Raw genomic sequence first — 18,101 nt, 5'->3', positions numbered from 1 at the left:
TTATTTTCTATTGAGTTAATGAAAGGGGAGTCAATGAAAAAAATAGTTTGCAGCGTATGTGTGCGCGCGGGGAAGCGTGTGCTTGTGAGTGAGAGACGTTTGTTGCGCCTGTGAGTGAGTGTGTGCGGCAATGAGGGGGGAGGCCTCTTGTGTCATCTCCACGCCCACGAGTGGAGCGAGGCAGGAGAGAAAGTAGCCAGAGTGAAGTTGGAGTGGAGGGGGGCGAAGTTGAGTTTTTCGGCCTCGTTTTCCCGTGAAAGTCGGCGGTCATGATCGCGTCAAAACTTGCCATCCCTCCCGCCATGCGGATATATCCCCAACCGAACTGGACGGACTCGTCTTAACCCAAAACAATAATGGATACAAAACGGTGAGGGAAGAAGTTTCAGCGTTTTCCTGGACAATGGAGTGGAGGCAGAGGAAGCGCCCCGCAGGAGGGAGCCAGCTGTCGCGCCTCTTGTGCTTTCTGGCCTGCCTCTCCTCCGCCTTCGCCCAGCTGAGCTACTCCGTGTCGGAGGAGCTCAGTCCGGGATCCATCGTGGGGAACATCGCTAAAGATTTAGGCTTGAGCACTCAGGCCATTGTCCAAAGGGGGCTGCGTGTGGTGTCTGAATCAGGCACTCAGTATTTTGAGGTGAGGCAAGCGAGCGGCGATTTGGTGATTAAGCAGCAGATTGACAGAGAGCAGATGTGCGAGTTGAGCTCGTCCTGCTCACTACACCTTCAGATACTTTTGTCGGATCCTTTGGAGATCCAACGAGTCGTGGTGGACATCGTGGACGTGAATGACAACGCTCCGAAATTTTCCACCAGCAGCGTGTCTTTGGAGGTGTCCGAGGCAGCCGCGCAAGGAACAAGATTTCGCTTGGAGAGTGCGCACGACCCGGACGTGGGGACCAACTCACTACGTACATACCACCTCGCAGAAAATGACTTTTTTATATTGAATGTCGAGACAAAAAGTGACGGCAGCAAGTTTCCAGAGCTTGTGGTGGACAAACCTCTTGACAGGGAGGCACAGGGCTCGTTTGAGCTGCTGCTTACGGCTGTGGATGGGGGGCAGCCGCAAAAATCTGGCTCCACGCTGCTTCTCATTAAACTTTTAGACGTCAATGACAACGCGCCTATTTTTGAGGAGTCTGTTAAAAAAGTGAGCCTGTTGGAGAATGTGGCACTGGGCACTTTAGTGACGAAACTGAACGCCACGGATGCGGATTCGGGTCGCAATGGAGAAATATCATTCATGTTTAGTAAATACACGCCAGAGCGTGTTGTTAAACTTTTCACCGTGGATACGAAGAGCGGGGAGATTCGTGTGAACGGCGAGGTGGATTATGAGAAAGCTACATCTTATCACATCACCGTGCAGGCCCGAGATGGGGGCTCCCCAGCGATGGAGGGCTCCTGCAACGTCATCGTGGACGTCATCGACGTCAACGACAACGTGCCAGAGGTCACTCTGACGTCACTCACAAGCCCCATCCAAGAAAACTCCGCCCCTGAGACGGTGATAGCCCTCATCAGTGCTCGAGATCTGGACTCGGGCAAGAACGGTGAGGTTAGTTTAACCATTCCACAAGGTCTGCCATTCAAACTCAACTCAGCCTTTGGCATGCACTACAGCCTCACCACGGCAGGGCCGCTCGACCGTGAGCTCGAGTCCGAGTACAAGGTGGTCATCAAGGCCACCGACGGCGGCTCGCCCCCCCTGTCCTCGCAAACCACCTTTGTGGTAAAGCTCTCCGACGTCAACGACAACGCCCCCACCTTCTCCCAAAACTCCTACTCGGTGGACATCCCTGAGAATAACGCCCCGAGTGCCCCCATCACAGCTGTTTCTGCAACTGACCCGGACCTGGGGGACAATGCTCGCATCACCTACTCTATTCTTCCAAGCATAGTGCAGGGCTCCCCCATTTCTTCCTACGTCTACATCAACCCAGAGAGCGGCCAAATCTTCAGCATGCGTTCCTTGGATCACGAGCAGCTGAAGGCCTTCCGTATCGAAGTCCAGGCCCGTGACGCTGGGACGCCACCTCGGGCCGCCAACGTCACTGTCCATGTGTTTGTAGTGGATGTGAATGACAACACACCCATGATAGTCTACCCTGCGTTTCCACCAGACAAAGGACTTCAGCTCAGTGTTCCCCCATCAGCTGGACCGGGGTATCTCATAAACAAACTTGTGGGGGTGGATGCGGACAGCGGGCACAATGCCTGGTTGTTTTACTCCATCGCCCCGGGACCGAATGCCGGCATGTTCCGTATCGGGGCGCACTCTGGCGACCTCCGCACAGCCCGCAAGTGGGCTGAAGAGGAAGAAGGCTCCACTTATGACATTGTGGTCATCATCCAAGACAATGGCGAGCCGCCCAAGTCCAGCCGGGTTAACATTACGATCACCGTGGACGAGAAGGGAGTAGCGGATGATGCTCCGACGAGACCTCACCACACGCCGTTCTCGCCGCGCAGTGGGATGTCACACATCACCTTGTACCTCATCATCTCTCTTGCCTGTGTATCAGGTGTGTCTTTTATCACTTTTGCCATCCTGATGGTACGTTGCCTGAGGCACCGCGGGCATGGGATGGGCGACTCGGACTGCTGCTACTGCTGCTATAGTAATCAGCGGTCCGGCCGCTACCACCAAAGGCCCGGCAAGGACCTGCACCTGCAGCTCAACACAGACGGGCCCATCCGTTACATGGAGGTGGTGGGAGGCCCCCAGGATCCGCACACACGCACCTACAGGCCCTGCTACTCCACCATATCCAGCAGGAGTGACTTTGTGTTCATGAAGACGCCAATGATGAGTCACAACAACACGCTCAACACCACTCTCAGCAGGAAGCACCTTATGAACTCGGCCAGTGAGGTGAGGAGACAGCACTGGGTTTGGGGGGGAACCACAAGATTTCTCAGCGGATTATACTCCCTGGCCACAACTTTAGGCACACCTGTCCTACAAAATCTGCCTCACTCATTCAAATCGTTCAGTGGCAGTGGCATTTTTACAGTGAAACTCCACAAATTTGCCTATTTGTGGATATTTTAAGGGCAATGTATGCGCTCTTATTTACTGAAAAAAAGGATTTGCTGTTTTTATGGTTAGATGCCATGTCTAGTATTGAAATTCTTGATTTGCGGCCAAGGAACTACGTTGATGTCCAGGAGGAGCTTCATTTTGTCAGGTTGTACCTTTATCAGATAGGAAAAAAAATTTTGATGCCATTTTGTCGCATTTATAGTTGCAAAACTATTCGGGTGAGCTTCAGTTACTCACAGATTGTAAGAGCATTTACAATTCTCAAATCGTCTACAACCACATACCATTATCTTAGTTAAAGAGAGTTAGCATAATCGTTACTAAATCAGTGTAACAAATTAAAAGCCATTGATGTGGCGCCTCTGTTGTTAGGCAACTGATGTAGCACAATTTTTAAAAAAAACATTATATTTTTAAAGGCAGAATTGTGGCTCTTTAGTTGGATTGTATTAGATTTGCTAGTGAACATATTTTAATCAATTTGGAATCTCCTTGGGTCTTTACTAGCTGGGTCTTTACTAGCTGGTTCCAATATTTTAAACAACCACGTTAATAGAGAGTGTGTCAAATTGAGGAATCTTGAGTGCTTCTAGCAGATGGTAAGAACGAGACATCAGATTAAAAACAAAAAAAAGGAAAAATGCTTCTCTTATATTGACTTAGTGGTGAGAAAGCTGAGAGGAAAAAGACAACAGAGAAAGATGGGTCGTGAAGGAGAGGAAGGCAGGCAAAGGAAAAAAATACTCAAAGGAATGGAAGAAAAAAAACACACACTATGGTTCAGACAGGAAGTCACGGGGTCATATGTATGGCCCCTGACATCCTGTTGACCGCTGATGAATAGTTGCAGCACTCTGTTTTTACTTCCTTGGTCAAAATGGTGCCTCTCAAGATTTAAAAGTATGAATCATCCTTATTCGGAATATGGTTCATTTAACCTGAAGTGAAGTCATACTATACAGCACAAAACAATGTGCACTTCCCGTCATATGCTTTAGCAGCCATGTCGTTTTTCATGAAGCTTTTGGACATTCTTCCTCTACACTGAATTAGCTTTGCCCTGAGGTCAGCAGGGTGCCATCTGTCGCAGTGTTCCCACGTGACACGTGCTTGCAATGAGGACAAGAGAACTAGTGAGGAAGAGGAGAAGATAAAGAGAAAAGGGATGGGTGGCTTTACACACACGGCAACAGCCGGGGCTTTCTTTAATGCTTTTAGAAGGGCCGCCATCACATTAGCGTGGCTGTGCTTGAGGTTGCGAGTGATAAGTGGGACACACAAAGAGCCCCACGGTAGCAGGAAATATTTAGAAACGAGCTGTGAGCCCTAGTGACTAATGTTCCCTCGCTTCCAACGCCATTCTTTTGTAACAAGCTGTCCGGAACACTTGGTTGAATATGCCCTCAGCAATGTTTAAAAATAGAATGTCCTTCCTTTCGTCTGCTCACCATTGAAAGCATCCCCGTTTTGGAAGTGTTAAAGTAATCAATATCAAGGTCGTGTGTTTTGTTAGCTGTTCATAATTTGTTTATGTGCAGGCTAGTCAGGTTGTTAGGCAAATACAGCACACTCGTTTGGACATTGAAGCATTACATGTACCAAACTGGCTCATGCAGTTGTGGGAAAATGTCCTCAGGGTTTTGTCAGTTAACCGGTTGTGTTTGTTCAATAAAATTAAACGCACGCCACGTTTCCTACTGCGTGTGTTCTTCCTTTCAGCAGCCATTGAGCTGAGCAGGAATAGATGAGAAATTCTACAACCTATTCTGTGTATGTGTGAGAGAGATTGTCAGACCAACAGAGCAAAAAAAATGACTTCCTCCTTTCAGTTAGAGCGCCAGATGCTGTCCAGCCAAACTATTTTAACCATCATACAGTTTATCATCTGTGCCTCCCAAAATACAAAAAAAACACCAGATGGAAGGAAATATATTTTGCCTGCACAAAAAATCTAGTTCTACCAGTTGAATGATGCTTCATACACAATCACAAACGTATTTCGGTATTTTTATGTTTGTATGTCTGTTTTATTTTAGCAAAACAGATGTTCGCCAGATGCTCTCATTTGCTTTGCAGGTCCTAATTTGTTTGTCTCACTCAAATATGTGGCAGATGCAGACTAAAAGTGTTTTACGCTGGTATGAAAGGTCAAATGCACCCTCTGGTTGGATGAGATGTTCGAGTTGTCAGATCAGCTTTAGTGTAAACTAACGTTGGCGCAGGATGTGTTCATACCACTTTATGACAACATGTAAATGCTTTTGGAATATCACATCAATGTGTAATGAAGCCTTTTATCCAAGCACAATCGTAGTTTTTACCCATGACCTCGACATTGTGTGCCAGAGTCAGTCACACAGCTGGAATGCCGGGCCTCTTCCTGGATGTTTGCCTTCACTCACGGCTCAATCGCTTTTTATCAGAAAAACACACATGCCACCTTGAGCAGAGGCATCCATTTTTAGAATGAAAGAAGTAGACTTTAGAATCATCAGCCAAGCTGTGGGCGAGGGTTGAGGTCCACCATCCTACTCTCATTCACAGATAATGTGGTTTCATTTTGGGATAGATGCTGAACTCGCTTCATTTTTGCCTTATTTGTTGACATGACGTGGGAGACCATAATGACATATTCAATGAATGTCACAATTGAACATTACTGTCCCAATTGTAAGATTTTTCTGGCCATGTTTTAGCTTTCAATCATACTCTGCGGGTTGAACATCTCTTTTCATAATGTACCGCATCATCTTCCCGTCCTCTCACTCCGGGAAGCTCTTGTGTCGATTAAGCGGACACAACATGGAGCTCAGCTAGCCTCCGTTCACTGCATCATTGCACAACAAGAGAAGCTGGGAAGAGGTGGGAAAGAAATCAACAGTCAAGACTAGAGGGCCCGTTCTGTGTGGCCTGTTCTCATGCAAAATTTAATAAGATTTTGAATGAAAAGTAAAGGAGAGAAAATCCGCCATCCATCCATTTACTGTACTGCGGTTCAACGTCTCAGGGAAGCTGTAGCCCATCTGATTTAAAAGCTGCAATTATAAACGGGAAATGTTCCTAACTCCCTTAAAATGCAATTTGTGACACAGAAATGTTGAAGCAGAGTATCTGTAGTCTCTCTCTAGTTCTAATACAATCTTCAGCTTTTCACTCAGTGTTTAACTGTGAAACATTTAATAGAGTCACATGAATGTTTAGAGACATGAGGAAAAAAACGGAGCTTTGTCAAGTTTTCCATCTGATGCTTATTTATGTCTTGTCTTCTTCTCGTTTCATTTTCCCATTACGATTTTCCATTTTGTCTGAGGGTTTATGGTGGTCCAGATACCGCTTCCTTTAGTGCTGCTCATTTTACATAGCGTACAGATGTTTGTCTGGTCTTGATGCAAAACTGCCAACACACACATATCCACACACGCATATGCACAGATGTGTCAGCCACAAAAGCAACATCACATAAAATCCAGTGAAAACCTCATCAGGTTTGTTGATCATGAATGTGCGGTTCATGTTGCAACTTTTTTTCTCTTTGCAGCAAAAGCCACCCAACAATGACTGGCGTTTTAACCAGGGAGCAAGACCAGGACCCAGCGGGTGAGTCAACGTGCACTCCTCTTACTCACACTCACAGAATGATGAAGGAGGATGAGAAATAGTTCTTAGGATGCCATCATAACGCTTTACCTTGGGGTTACGATGTAACGGGAGGTAGTCTTTCACCCTCGCACACTCCTCAGCGATGCATCCCTGCTTTCTAAAATGGCTGCCGCAGCCTCCTCTCCCCCTCCCTTTCGCGTTCCTCTCCTTTCTGCTTCAGTACTGCAGATGAGCGATGGTGGCCAGAGCTAGTGGGGGAGGGGAGGAGAGGATGCAGTTGTTCTCTTCTTCTTTGTTGACATCTGAGGCATGTTTCTAATCAAGCTGACACCATGGGATGTATTTGCACTCAAACTCTGCTTTTTTGGACAGCGGGGGATCATTACTACTGGTTGCACCTTCGGGCACGTATTGTTATTGCATGGGTAACATTTCTCAATGATTGTTGCACAACACGGTGCTGTACAGTATTAGCCCTTAAAAGACTAGCTGGGGGGAATGAAACAAGCGAGAAAGCTGTTGAGAGAAATGCTACATCAAGCAAAACTTGCTTCCCATGCCTGACATGTAAATGGGCACGGATAAGATTCTAAACCGCAGTTGGATCAAGCATTCTGCCCTTAGTAGAATAGCGACAATGTCACAATGGAGCAGATCTCCATGAAAACTGAACAGTTAAGCGAAGAATTGTCCATTATAGATCTCCACTTCTTGTAGGTCTAAACATTGGCTTGAGGATTCATGAGTTATTCTGAAATGAAGTAGAACCATGTAATTCCACCCAGGTCATGGCAATAATGAATCATGTTTTTTTTTTTTAGCAAAAGCTGTGGTACAATGTTTTACCAGGGTTCAAATGTAGAAGTCTCCGATCACCCTGACACACGCACACAGACTCACATATACATAGAAACGCACACAGGCAGGCACACACACCAATAAACTATTTTCTAACATGTAACGAACCAAATTATTGACTAAATAATAATTCATGTTTGCTCCACTATCATTGTGAAATACGTAATATCCCATTTCTGAACAGAGATGGAAATTTTTTTTTTGATCCATCGACTGACACAATAATTGACAGAATAATCGATTACTCAAATAATTGTTAATGGCAGCCCTAACGTCAATATTCAACTGCTTGAGATGTAGAAACTGAAAACTATTAGAAACCGCATAACACTACACGCTACAACCACAATGAATCGGTCAGTGAAAACTGAGCCATATTATCTTCTTTTAAGCAACCCTCATTGTCTAGGCCCTCATTGGACTGTGCAAGTGTACATGCACAAAGTAAACATGTCTGTCAGACTGTATAACATGTTGTGTTTTTAGTCCCCACATGCCATACGGTACTCATATACGATGGACGCCGAAGAGTGGCACAAGGTACTAATTTAGACCTACTGTAGAAACTGGCCACTCTCTGCCCTTTGTAGCTGACCAGCAATTGTGAAAATGAACTGGGCCTGATTGGTTTAGAAGGGTGGAGAGTTTCCTGTGATAGTGCACCCAGGCTGAGTGTGTGTGTAGCTGTTTCTAATACCTCATAGAGCTTGTGTTAGTCTCCCTAAAAGTTCGATGGGGTTTGTTGAGCCGTGTGCCTTTAGGCCACAATGCCTGCTGTGGCGTAGGAAGGACTGTGGCACTTTTTTTACGTGCAGTGTCGTCGTGCCATATATATGTGTGCAAAACCAAACAAAATAAAGCTTGTCTAATTTCCTCGGGCTTTACTGTGTTGCCTAAATGTTTGTGTGTGCTCTGTGGTTGCAGCCCAACAGTATCACATGTGGCTTTTCATGCAATTTATCAAACGGACGGCAGGGAAGGCTGCCATAAAGTCAACACGATATGTCTTGAAACTCTCTTGAGGTCAACATGCCATTATCTGCAGACTGAGGCTGGATGTGCCTAAAATGGCCCCGGCGAGGCAATAAAACACAGCTCGAGGATATAAACACCGGCCTCGTCGAGCCGGGTGTCCTCCCTCTGGACCGCAAGTCGCGATCTTGCCCACAGGAAGTGATAATACTGACCACAGGAAGAGCTCAACAGCCACAGACGGCGATAAGTGAGAGGCTCGTTTAGACTAAATGAAGCGCTCGCTCTTTATCTTTAGTGATGAGATGGTGCCTTCAAAGCAGGGCCTGGTGGACGAATAAACATTGTCGAATTTTGGAATGCAGGTGTCGGGGCACAAGCCCCATTTTTTGCCCAGTTAATCTTCTTTCAGTTTAATTCTTCTGAACCGCAGGGGTGTTTATGAAGATCTAGTATGTTGTTGTGCATCACCAGTATAACCCAGATTACAAATCAGCTTGACCCAGTTGTTAATGGCACAGCTTGTGTTCGTGCGGCACTAGTGTGACTATGTGAAAAGTAATAGATGGTAGGTCTGCTCTGTTCCCTACACACGCAAATGGCACTCTTTGAATAAACAAGCCTGCCTGGAATTTGCCCACATGGAAATGATCAGTTTGCATCAACCCATGCTGACGACGGCCTCAGCATTAAATATTGAACAATTTTTGCTCAACGGCAAGCATGCACATACTGTGTGTGCGACTTTGTGTTAAGGTTCCAACACGCTTGCCACTGTGACGCATCACCACTCCACTTTGCTTTTGCCACCAACACAGAAAATGTCAAGCATGACCCACTGCCTATTTACAGTCGGGCTTACCTTCATCTTTCCCCTTCCTACACGCGCAGGGCTGCCGGAGGACCTGAGGTTGCCATGGGAACCGGACCCTGGCCCCAACCCCCAACTGAAGCTGAGCAGCTCCAGGCCCTGATGGCTGCGGCTAATGGTGAGTAAGATACTCATTGGAAACTCTCCTCTCTCAATGCAGCTATTGCTTAGAAATAAAGAGTATGATTTTGATGATTTTTCACCTGATTGTTTTATTATTATTTTTTTTTTGCATTGTGTAGCGAGCCAAAACACTCTTCACGAAAGAGGTCTGTGACAGTGAAGTGAAATAAAAAAAAAAGATTTTAAATAGTTTGTTAAATAGGACAAATAGTCAAACAAATAAAGAATAAAAACAAAAGGAGCATTTGGGTGACACTAAGACTGCACTAAGTCAAGGTAGGTCTGCGCGTCCGCACTTCCCATGTTCTCTCTCTATTGCACTCAAACAGAGCCCACACATTTTGTGACTCACTTGGAAAATAAGCTTAATGTGGACTATAAAAGCAATGCTTTAATTAAAAAAACAGAAACAGAGGAGGGAACAGCTCTTTGGCAAACAAGCTTTCAACTCAACTGCTCTTTTCATCCCATTGTCAGTGGCGTGGAAAAAAAATGATCTGTCCTTGTGCTCAGCTGTACCCACGTCAGCACAAAATAAGCTCGAGTGGCCCCGTGTATGTCGTTAGGAAGGAAAAGAACGGTGAAGGTCATCTCTAAAATCGCTGATAGGAAGAGGGATGTTGCATTTATTCTGGAAGTAAGCACAAGGTGTTTTCCCACCATGTTTACGTAAAGGAGCAACTGAATCGGTGGGGTTGGGGGAAGGGGCAAGCGTTTGTGGCTCTGCATTGCAGAGGCTGAGGAAGAATTATGAGCTGAGCAGTGATGCACACAGAGCAGAGGACAAATGAATCAGTAAATTCTGGTACATTTCCAGATAGTTCATAATTGGGCTGGGCAATTATGGAAAAAATAATAGTCATGATTGTTTTTTAACAATTTTATTTTCCCCTTTCCCTCTTCCCTTAAACACCCCATCCCCTCACCCCACCCTTTTCCCTTTTCAGTGAGCGAGGCGAGCGGTACCCTCGGACCCGGCACGATGGGCCTGAGCACCCGTTACAGCCCCCAGTTCACCCTGCAGCACGTGCCCGACTACCGGCAGAATGTGTACATCCCCGGCAGCACGGCCACGCTCACCTCCAACCCCCAGCAGCAGCAGCAGCAGCAGGCCATGGCCCAGCAGGCCAGCCAGCAGGCGCTACCCCCGCCCCAGCCCGGCCAACCCGAGCCCCCGAAAGCCGCCCAGACCCCCGCCTCCAAGAAGAAGTCCACCAAGAAGGAGAAGAAGTAGAAAGGGAGGAGGAGGATTGCGCCATCGGGTCTGACGAGAGCTGAAACCCCCCACACCCCACCATGAAGTATCGCACGATGAACACTTCTGACGGTTGTTTGGAAGTGTCCTGAAGGCCTTCAGGAGTCTGAACATGCCGAATACTTCTGCATGTAATCAGTCGATATTTGTTGGCTGGGTATGGGGGGTTATTGTGATTTCTTATCCTTTCCTTTTCTTTTCTTTTGACTAAGACAAGAAACCTCCCAAGGTTGACAAGTGATGTATTCAGAGAAATGTTTTTGTCTCTCATGTTGGATTTATTGTGCTCTTTCCCTCACGCGGAAATTCAGCTGTTGTGAGTACGCTAGTCGCCATGATATTTCGACGTAGGCTCGGCCTTTGCAGGATCTTCAAGCATACCTTTTGCGGAGATAAGGCTGCTCTTTTACTGCTATTACAAACTTGTCTGCATGCTCTTTAAAGGTTCAAACCACAATGTTCTAGTTTAGATTTGCTAACTATGCATCGCAAAAGCAAAAGAGGAGGATGGCACGCCCCCTCCCCCACCCCCCTGCCAAATCGCTGGTAAACAGAATGCACATGTAGCATTTACCTGGCAAAAAATGACTTTTGTAACTATAGTTTCAAAAAGTAAGACATTAACTTCCTGTAATGACCTGAGCATGTATCCACAATGTGAGGTGTCCGGCTGGCTCCTCCCCTCCCCCAACCCAACCACTCACTGGCCGACATTGAGAGCCCTGAAGTTTTGCACTGACGTAAGGTGTAAATCACATTCAGATGAAGTATTTGCCCCCGCTGTTGACATTATTTTGCATGCTGCAATGGAAAAGTTGTACGCCTAAGCTATGAAGTCCGTCTGGTCAGCGGGAATGATTGGGGGTTCTGGTGACTGCTACCAAATCCTTGTCAGGGTGGGCAACCTGGACTCCAACCGCTGAATGTACAGAGGACCTACCGTTGCCCCACCCACCACTAGCTCAAATACACTGGCCCAGGCTAGGGTCAAGGGTTCAGCGAGGCGATACCACTCATCATACTCGTCCTTCGCCACGATCAAAAATCCTCTCCCGCCCCCATCCGCTCACTTGTAAATAAACACAAGTTCTGTTGATGGTATGAGCCAGGTGTTTGTGTTGTAGGGACCCCCGCCGTCCAACCTTTTCCAAAATCAAGTCCTTCTCCACAAAAGCGTGGCTCACTACTGGAATGTGTTGCGTTTTGTTTTCCAAGAAAATTAAGAAAACCACAGATTAAAAAAAAAAAAAAAACAATTATAAATGAAAATTTGAGATGTTCTTCAACAGTTTGTGTTGCAATGTAGTAACTAAGCACCATGCCAACTAACTCTTCAGTGTAAATAAAACAAAAGATAACTTTAGATAAGTGACACACGTAGACTAGTTAACTTGTGATATGTGTTGCGCATATTTTTGTGTTCATTTTCTCTTCGATCTTTTATCACCCTGTAAAGAAACAACAAAAAAATATGAATATGTTTCTATCCTTCTGTAACCTCTCAATGTTCTTTTTGCGGTGATTTGATCTTGTGCATTCTCTTTCTGTCCATATGAACAAATGACTATAAATATTATATATGTGTATGTTCGTCCGCTGCTGAATTAATACTACTCTACCCTGCTGTATTATCTTTCTTATCAAATGCTTAGCCCCTCCCCTCCCCACGCTTTATCCCTGTGTTACTCTTATTTTTATGCTAATATTTATATTGCTGTTTTATTTTCTCTTGAACACTGACATTTCAAATAAAAAGATTATGAAATCAGCTATCTTTGCCTCGTTTTCTTACCATTATGCAATTACCATACATCTAATACAGTGTTTCATAACCTTCATTGAGCCAAAGCACATTAAATCAGGAAATTCTCATGGCACACTACTAAACAAAAATGTTTCAAAAAAGAAGTATACTAAAATATTGATGACCTCATCTACATTTACTCCCAAATTGACTCAGTGTGAAATATGGGACTGTTAAGTTGAACAAAAAGGGTTATGATTTTCTATCTTCATCAATCAAAAATATCTCCCTGTCCCAAAAATTTCAGGAGGTTTCAAACTCAAGTTAGGGTTTCAAATAAAGGTTTTAAATAAGGTTACGGTTTCAAAGTAGGTTTTCAAACTGGCCTTGGAGTTTCAAATCAGGGTTTTTAACAAAGGTTGTGGTTTGATAATACATTTTTAAACTACGGTTAGGGTTTCAAACTAGGGTTAGTCATTTTTATTCCGCCTTCATCAGAGTGTCACTGGTGTAGTTGTGACGCGTCTTTATCAGCTGATGACTGAAGGTGTGGCTCACTTGTCAGATTTGACAGGTAAGTCAAATCTGACAGGTGAGCCACGCCTTCATTTATCAGCTGATAAAGACGCGTCACAACTACACTAGTGACACTGATGAAAGCGGAAGTACAAGCATGTCAGGTAATTCAACCTAAACATCTTGTTTGTGATAAAAGAACCACTTAAAAAATTGACAAGTGAAAACAAAATGAACATAGTAAAACTAGGGTTAGGTTTCAAATGATGGTTTAAAAATGGGCTTAGGTTTTTGAAGTAGGGTTTTAAACTAGGGTTAGGGTTTCAAAGTAGGGTTTCAAACTAGGATTAGGGGTTTAAAATAGGGTTTAAAATTAGAGTTAGGGTTCAAAGTAGGGTTTAAAAGTAGAGTTGAGGTTTTGAAATTACAGTTAGGGTTTAAATCTAGTGTTAGGGTTATAAAGTAGAGTTTTAAACTAGGGTTAGAGTTTCAAAGCAGCATTCCAAACTCGGGTTATGCTTTCGAAGTAGGGTCTCAAATTAGGGTTAGGGTTTCAAACTAGGGTTGTGGTTTCAAACTACGGTTTTAAAGTAGGGTTAAGGTTTCAAAGTAGGGTTAGAGTTTCAAATTGTGCGTTCCATGTAGCCTAACAATGCAGAGAAATTTTTTTAGAGACACACATATTGATTGTATTTGGTGGCCACTGCAAGAAGCATAAAACCTTCCTAGGATCGTTTTGACTTACGCAATAACATAGGCAGCTATAAATAGCCTCCTGAGACGTCACTGTGCAGGAGCAAATGAGCGGGCTCTGACTCGCTGCATGCTGCAGATGTTGGGGGATGGAAGCACAGATGAGATGTGGAGTGAGGGAGGTGTTTTTAAAAGGCTTGTTTAAAAGGCTTAAATGTGTGAACAAACAAATGGCAGGGTTAATATGACTTCAAAAATATCTCAGTGACCTGAATGATGCATTATTCTTTCATTTATATACGTGTAAATCGTTACCTTCATAATCATGGACTATACTCTGACGACTATATTTTTCTCCTATCTCAGGCTTGACTCACTCATCCACTTTGTTAGTTACATAGCAACTTCCCACTTATCACAAACAACCTCAACAGTCTGCAGTAGTCAGTCATTAGTCACTAATGAGCAAGTCAGCAAGTGTGACAGACAGATATCCATCTATGATGAAAATCATTTTCATATCAACAAATCTTCTGAAACTCCAAAGTAATGTATCCTCTCTTTCTTTAAAAAAGACCAACAACAACAACGTAGGAGCATTAGAGACAACCATTTGCATACCAAAAATGCCTGGCTCCCTTTCCCTACCTCTCTGTCATTGTGTTCTGTGGTTGCCATGGTAACTGTCAGCCCCAGTGAGCACGCCGTTCTCCCCTCCCTGCATTAAATCTGTTACAGCAGCCATGTTGGCGTGGTCCTGCTGAGCTGCAGGAAGACAAACACATTGACCCTTTCGTAAGACCCAAACTACAGGAAAGGCGCACATGCAAGGATGCACGCACACACACAGATGAATCACACATAGTAAAGCCCTGTGGCCTAGTTTTATCACTGGTATTGTGGAATGTTGATGTTGTAGCATAATCTAGACTTAAAATTCAGATTTAGAAGGAAGAAAATCCATAGTTTATCTCATTTAACGTCTTTACTCAAACTGCCATGTTAACGCCTTACAGGCAACTTTTAAATAACATTTTAACTAACAAACATATGTAAATGCCATTAACGCTTACCCATGAAATTATTGCTTTAATTGCTTGAACTTCTATGGTTGCTTGTTGATTATAAATCACTGTTCTTTCTGCATACCTATGTGTAAAAAGAAGTAAAGTTAAAGTGGATGACCAGTCTGACTGACTAATGTGTGGGTCTTTGTTCATCTACAAATGGACAGGTTTTACATAACTGTTGTAAACCAACAACAGTGACATGTTGCTGTCATATTAAATGCAGTTGGAACATGAAAACAGTGTCTCTAGTATGTTAATAAAATCACACACAAACACAGAATGACATTTGACAATTGAATCTGAAATATAATTTCCTGTCCACCTAACCCATGAGCACTGCAGCTAATACACTAGAGTTGCACATGAAGTGACGAGGGGGGAGGGGCAGAGGGGGATAGAAAGGATCTTTATTGTGGTCCGTCTAATGTATAGCTTCAAAGTCACTTCATCAGATGATGATTCACAGAGACTGGTTGTGTCCCCAGTTCCTGAATGTGGCAACAGAGAATAGAGAAGCGCTTGTTCTCTCGTGGCCTTTTTACAGCCCCCTCCTGTCTCGCCTAATTAAGCACATTCCCACTCATTAGACACAGCAACACGTAACAAATAAATGCAGTGACATATAGCTGAATTATCCAATATCATGGGTGACCGCTTTCACTATTAATAACATTACTCAGAAAATAAAAAACACAATCAAGAAGAACAATTACAAGCATTTTTTAATTAGGCAAAAGTAGTCAAAATGTTCAGGGATCAAATCTTAGGTCAGGCCTTCCCATGTGGCGTTTCAATAATCTGCTTTTGCGTTTTCTCCAGGTACTTGGATTTTCCCTTACATTTCCAAAAACATCCATGACCATCATTGAGGACTCAAAAAATTTTCAGCGATGTGAATGTGTAAATAAGTCTGTTTTGGAAAATGACTACTTGTCTGTATGTATTTTATTTCTTAGCAAAGAACTCTCCTTCATTATAATTATTTTAATTGCACAAAAGTTAAATAAGCAAAGCCAAAAGCACTGTGTAGCAAAATGAATGACCTCTACATTCATTGTTCAGCAGCCACAGGAGAAAAAAAAAAACAGCAGCTCATTTCCCGCCACTGAGGGTGACATCTGATTTTCATTAGTAAAGAGAAGGATGTGATGTCATGGCAGGACAGGAAGTTGGCGCATTTTCCCTTCTTACCTCCTTCCCTACAATCCCTATACGAAGGAAGGAGCCTGCTCTATTGCAAACTTCCTCTCTTCTTCCTTCCCTTGACCCCCCACCCCTCGCTTTGCTGCAGCTGTGTGTCATGGTGCCTCCACACATGTTGAAGGGAGGACACAGTGCTACTCTGTGCTTGCTCAATGTGCTGGATTTACTCCCGACAGACACACCTGACTTCATGTGAGGGGATAACTTTTGGATGTGTGTTGTTCGCAATGCCACCATTGACTGCAAGTAAGAAGATAAAGGATGCACTCCCTTTCTTTGGATGGATGTACTTCATAAAAAATTAACAGGAAGAACCAATTTTATCCTATCTCACTGAGCCATCTCCAAAAATAGATTAAAATCCTGCATGACATCAGTTACTCCTTTAAAGAAACAGTGATCACTTATTATGAATAATGTTTCATTACAATAAAATTTAAAAAGATAAGAAGCATCATTTTGTTAAAACAACTCCTGTCCGAAAGTATCACATGGCATGACTTGGGACATTCCGCAGTCTCCTCACATCCTTGGTTTAGTCATTATTACCAAATTTAGCATCTTTCTCACACACTATTCTACTAATTTGTCTTTGGCACCAATTAAACTGGAGCACTGGAGCCTGAATGTTGCTATGGCTAACACTAGCCTGATTTAAAGTGACGCACTGGCTACAGACTGGATTGAATCGGAGCAAAGAGCACAATGCTCCCTTTCAAAGCTCTTTTCCCCTCTACATGTGAAAAGGCCCCACTCTGGTCTTTCTTACTGCAGTCATCGTCTGGCCTCATCACCTCTGCCAAGAGTCCTCGCGCTGTTTTATTTTACAGATGGGAGTTTGGAAAGCTGACAAGGGGAGAGCAACTGAGAGACAGGAAAGACGAGGGAGAGACATGCAAAGAGCTAGCAAGGAAGCAAAAGAGGGATGACTGAAGGTGTAATGGCATACTAAGTCACATTGTGTGCACAAAGTCGCGTGATCTATTGGTAGTGTGAAAAATCAACAACACAAATATTCTTTGTTCTCCAGCAAGTCAATGCTGATTCAATAGTCCCCAACAACCAGTCTGGAGGCGCTGCTTGTGGATGAGAATGACAATTAGACTTGCTAGATTTAGGTATTCTGGGACCAAGGCATTGGCGTGACGTGAAACACATACAAGATATTTGATACAACAAACATCAACATTGCAAGACTTGTAACGTTATGACTCTGACATTGGCATTCTATATGGCTTTATGAATGCTACAAGCGTGTGGAAATACTTGACCAAAAATAAGACCTTTTGCAAGTCTATCCTCAAATTCAGTAAAATGTGAGATAGAAAGAGTGAAATAAAATAATGCTTTTCGATTTTTTTTTATGCAGTCAGGGAAAATATTGTTTGATGTGGGAAGGGTCTGTGATGCAACAAAAGCTTGGCGACCCCTGTGTTGGGGCATCAAGGCCATCCATCTGGTGCAGTAAGGTTTTTGGCATTCTCTACCCCACCCTGCCCACACACACATAACCCTAATCCCTCTTGCAATCACGCACACACACACACGCACGCACGCACGCACGCACACACACACACACACACACAGACACACACACACACACACACATTCAGCCCCTGCAGCCACTACACCCCCAGTACAGTGCTAAGTATCTCATCAGCTTCTCTTCACTGCTGCCGTTGTCATGGAAACCTAAAATTCCCCCATGCAAGCCATGAAAATGTGCTTGTGCGCCAAGCAGACAGTGACGCAGAAAAAAGCATGTGGACAGCTCTGTGCCAGGGTGACAGGTGTTGCCGCGGAAATGGTGCAGCTGCCGCATGAACATTTCGGACCAGTAAGCATGCATTAACCCCTTCACTTTTCTGTGGCTCAGATATACAGTAGGCCAATGTTTCCCAACCTTTTTTCATTCACGGCACACATTTTCATTGGAAAACATCTCGAGGCACACCACCAACAAAAATCTGTTAAGTGTTACACAAGCTTCTATATTAAAATCTGTTATATTACAACAAAAGCATTGTCATTATGCGTCTGTACTCTTTTGTACTAGTGATGTGCATTCCAGTTCTTTTAAGTGAACTGAATCTTTAGAATCGGTTCACTCAAAAGATTTGTTCAAAAGAATCGTTCACCGAATCGTTCGC

The 18,101-nt window shown here is 44.2% G+C and overlaps 1 protein-coding gene across 50 annotated transcripts in view; it reads left to right on the top strand.

Moving 5' to 3' along the window:
- LOC148404383 (protocadherin gamma-C5-like) overlaps window positions 1-12,497 on the top strand; it is a 226,049-nt gene extending 213,552 nt beyond the window's left edge. For 32 of the 50 annotated variants that reach the window (XM_088381076.1, XM_088381092.1, XM_088381085.1 and 29 more), the window contains exons 2-5: window positions 6,585-6,643; window positions 7,991-8,044; window positions 9,368-9,465; window positions 10,418-12,497. In XM_088381076.1, the coding sequence (XP_088237202.1) occupies window positions 6,585-6,643; window positions 7,991-8,044; window positions 9,368-9,465; window positions 10,418-10,704 (498 nt within the window). In that variant the 3' untranslated portion in view covers window positions 10,705-12,497. Of the gene's footprint in view, window positions 1-101; window positions 2,876-6,584; window positions 6,644-7,990; window positions 8,045-9,367; window positions 9,466-10,417 lie in introns of those variants that run through there. The other 18 variants (XM_088381200.1, XM_088381189.1, XM_088381164.1 and 15 more) reach the window with 3 other exon arrangements.
- Window positions 12,498-18,101: the final 5,604 nt, after the last annotated feature.

This window comes from Syngnathus floridae, chromosome 1, assembly GCF_059516105.1.
Source record: "Syngnathus floridae isolate MCC-2025c chromosome 1, RoL_Sflo_1.0, whole genome shotgun sequence".
NCBI classification, from domain to species: Eukaryota; Metazoa; Chordata; class Actinopteri; order Syngnathiformes; family Syngnathidae; genus Syngnathus; species Syngnathus floridae.
This window is presented reverse-complemented; position numbering and strand designations above follow the sequence as displayed.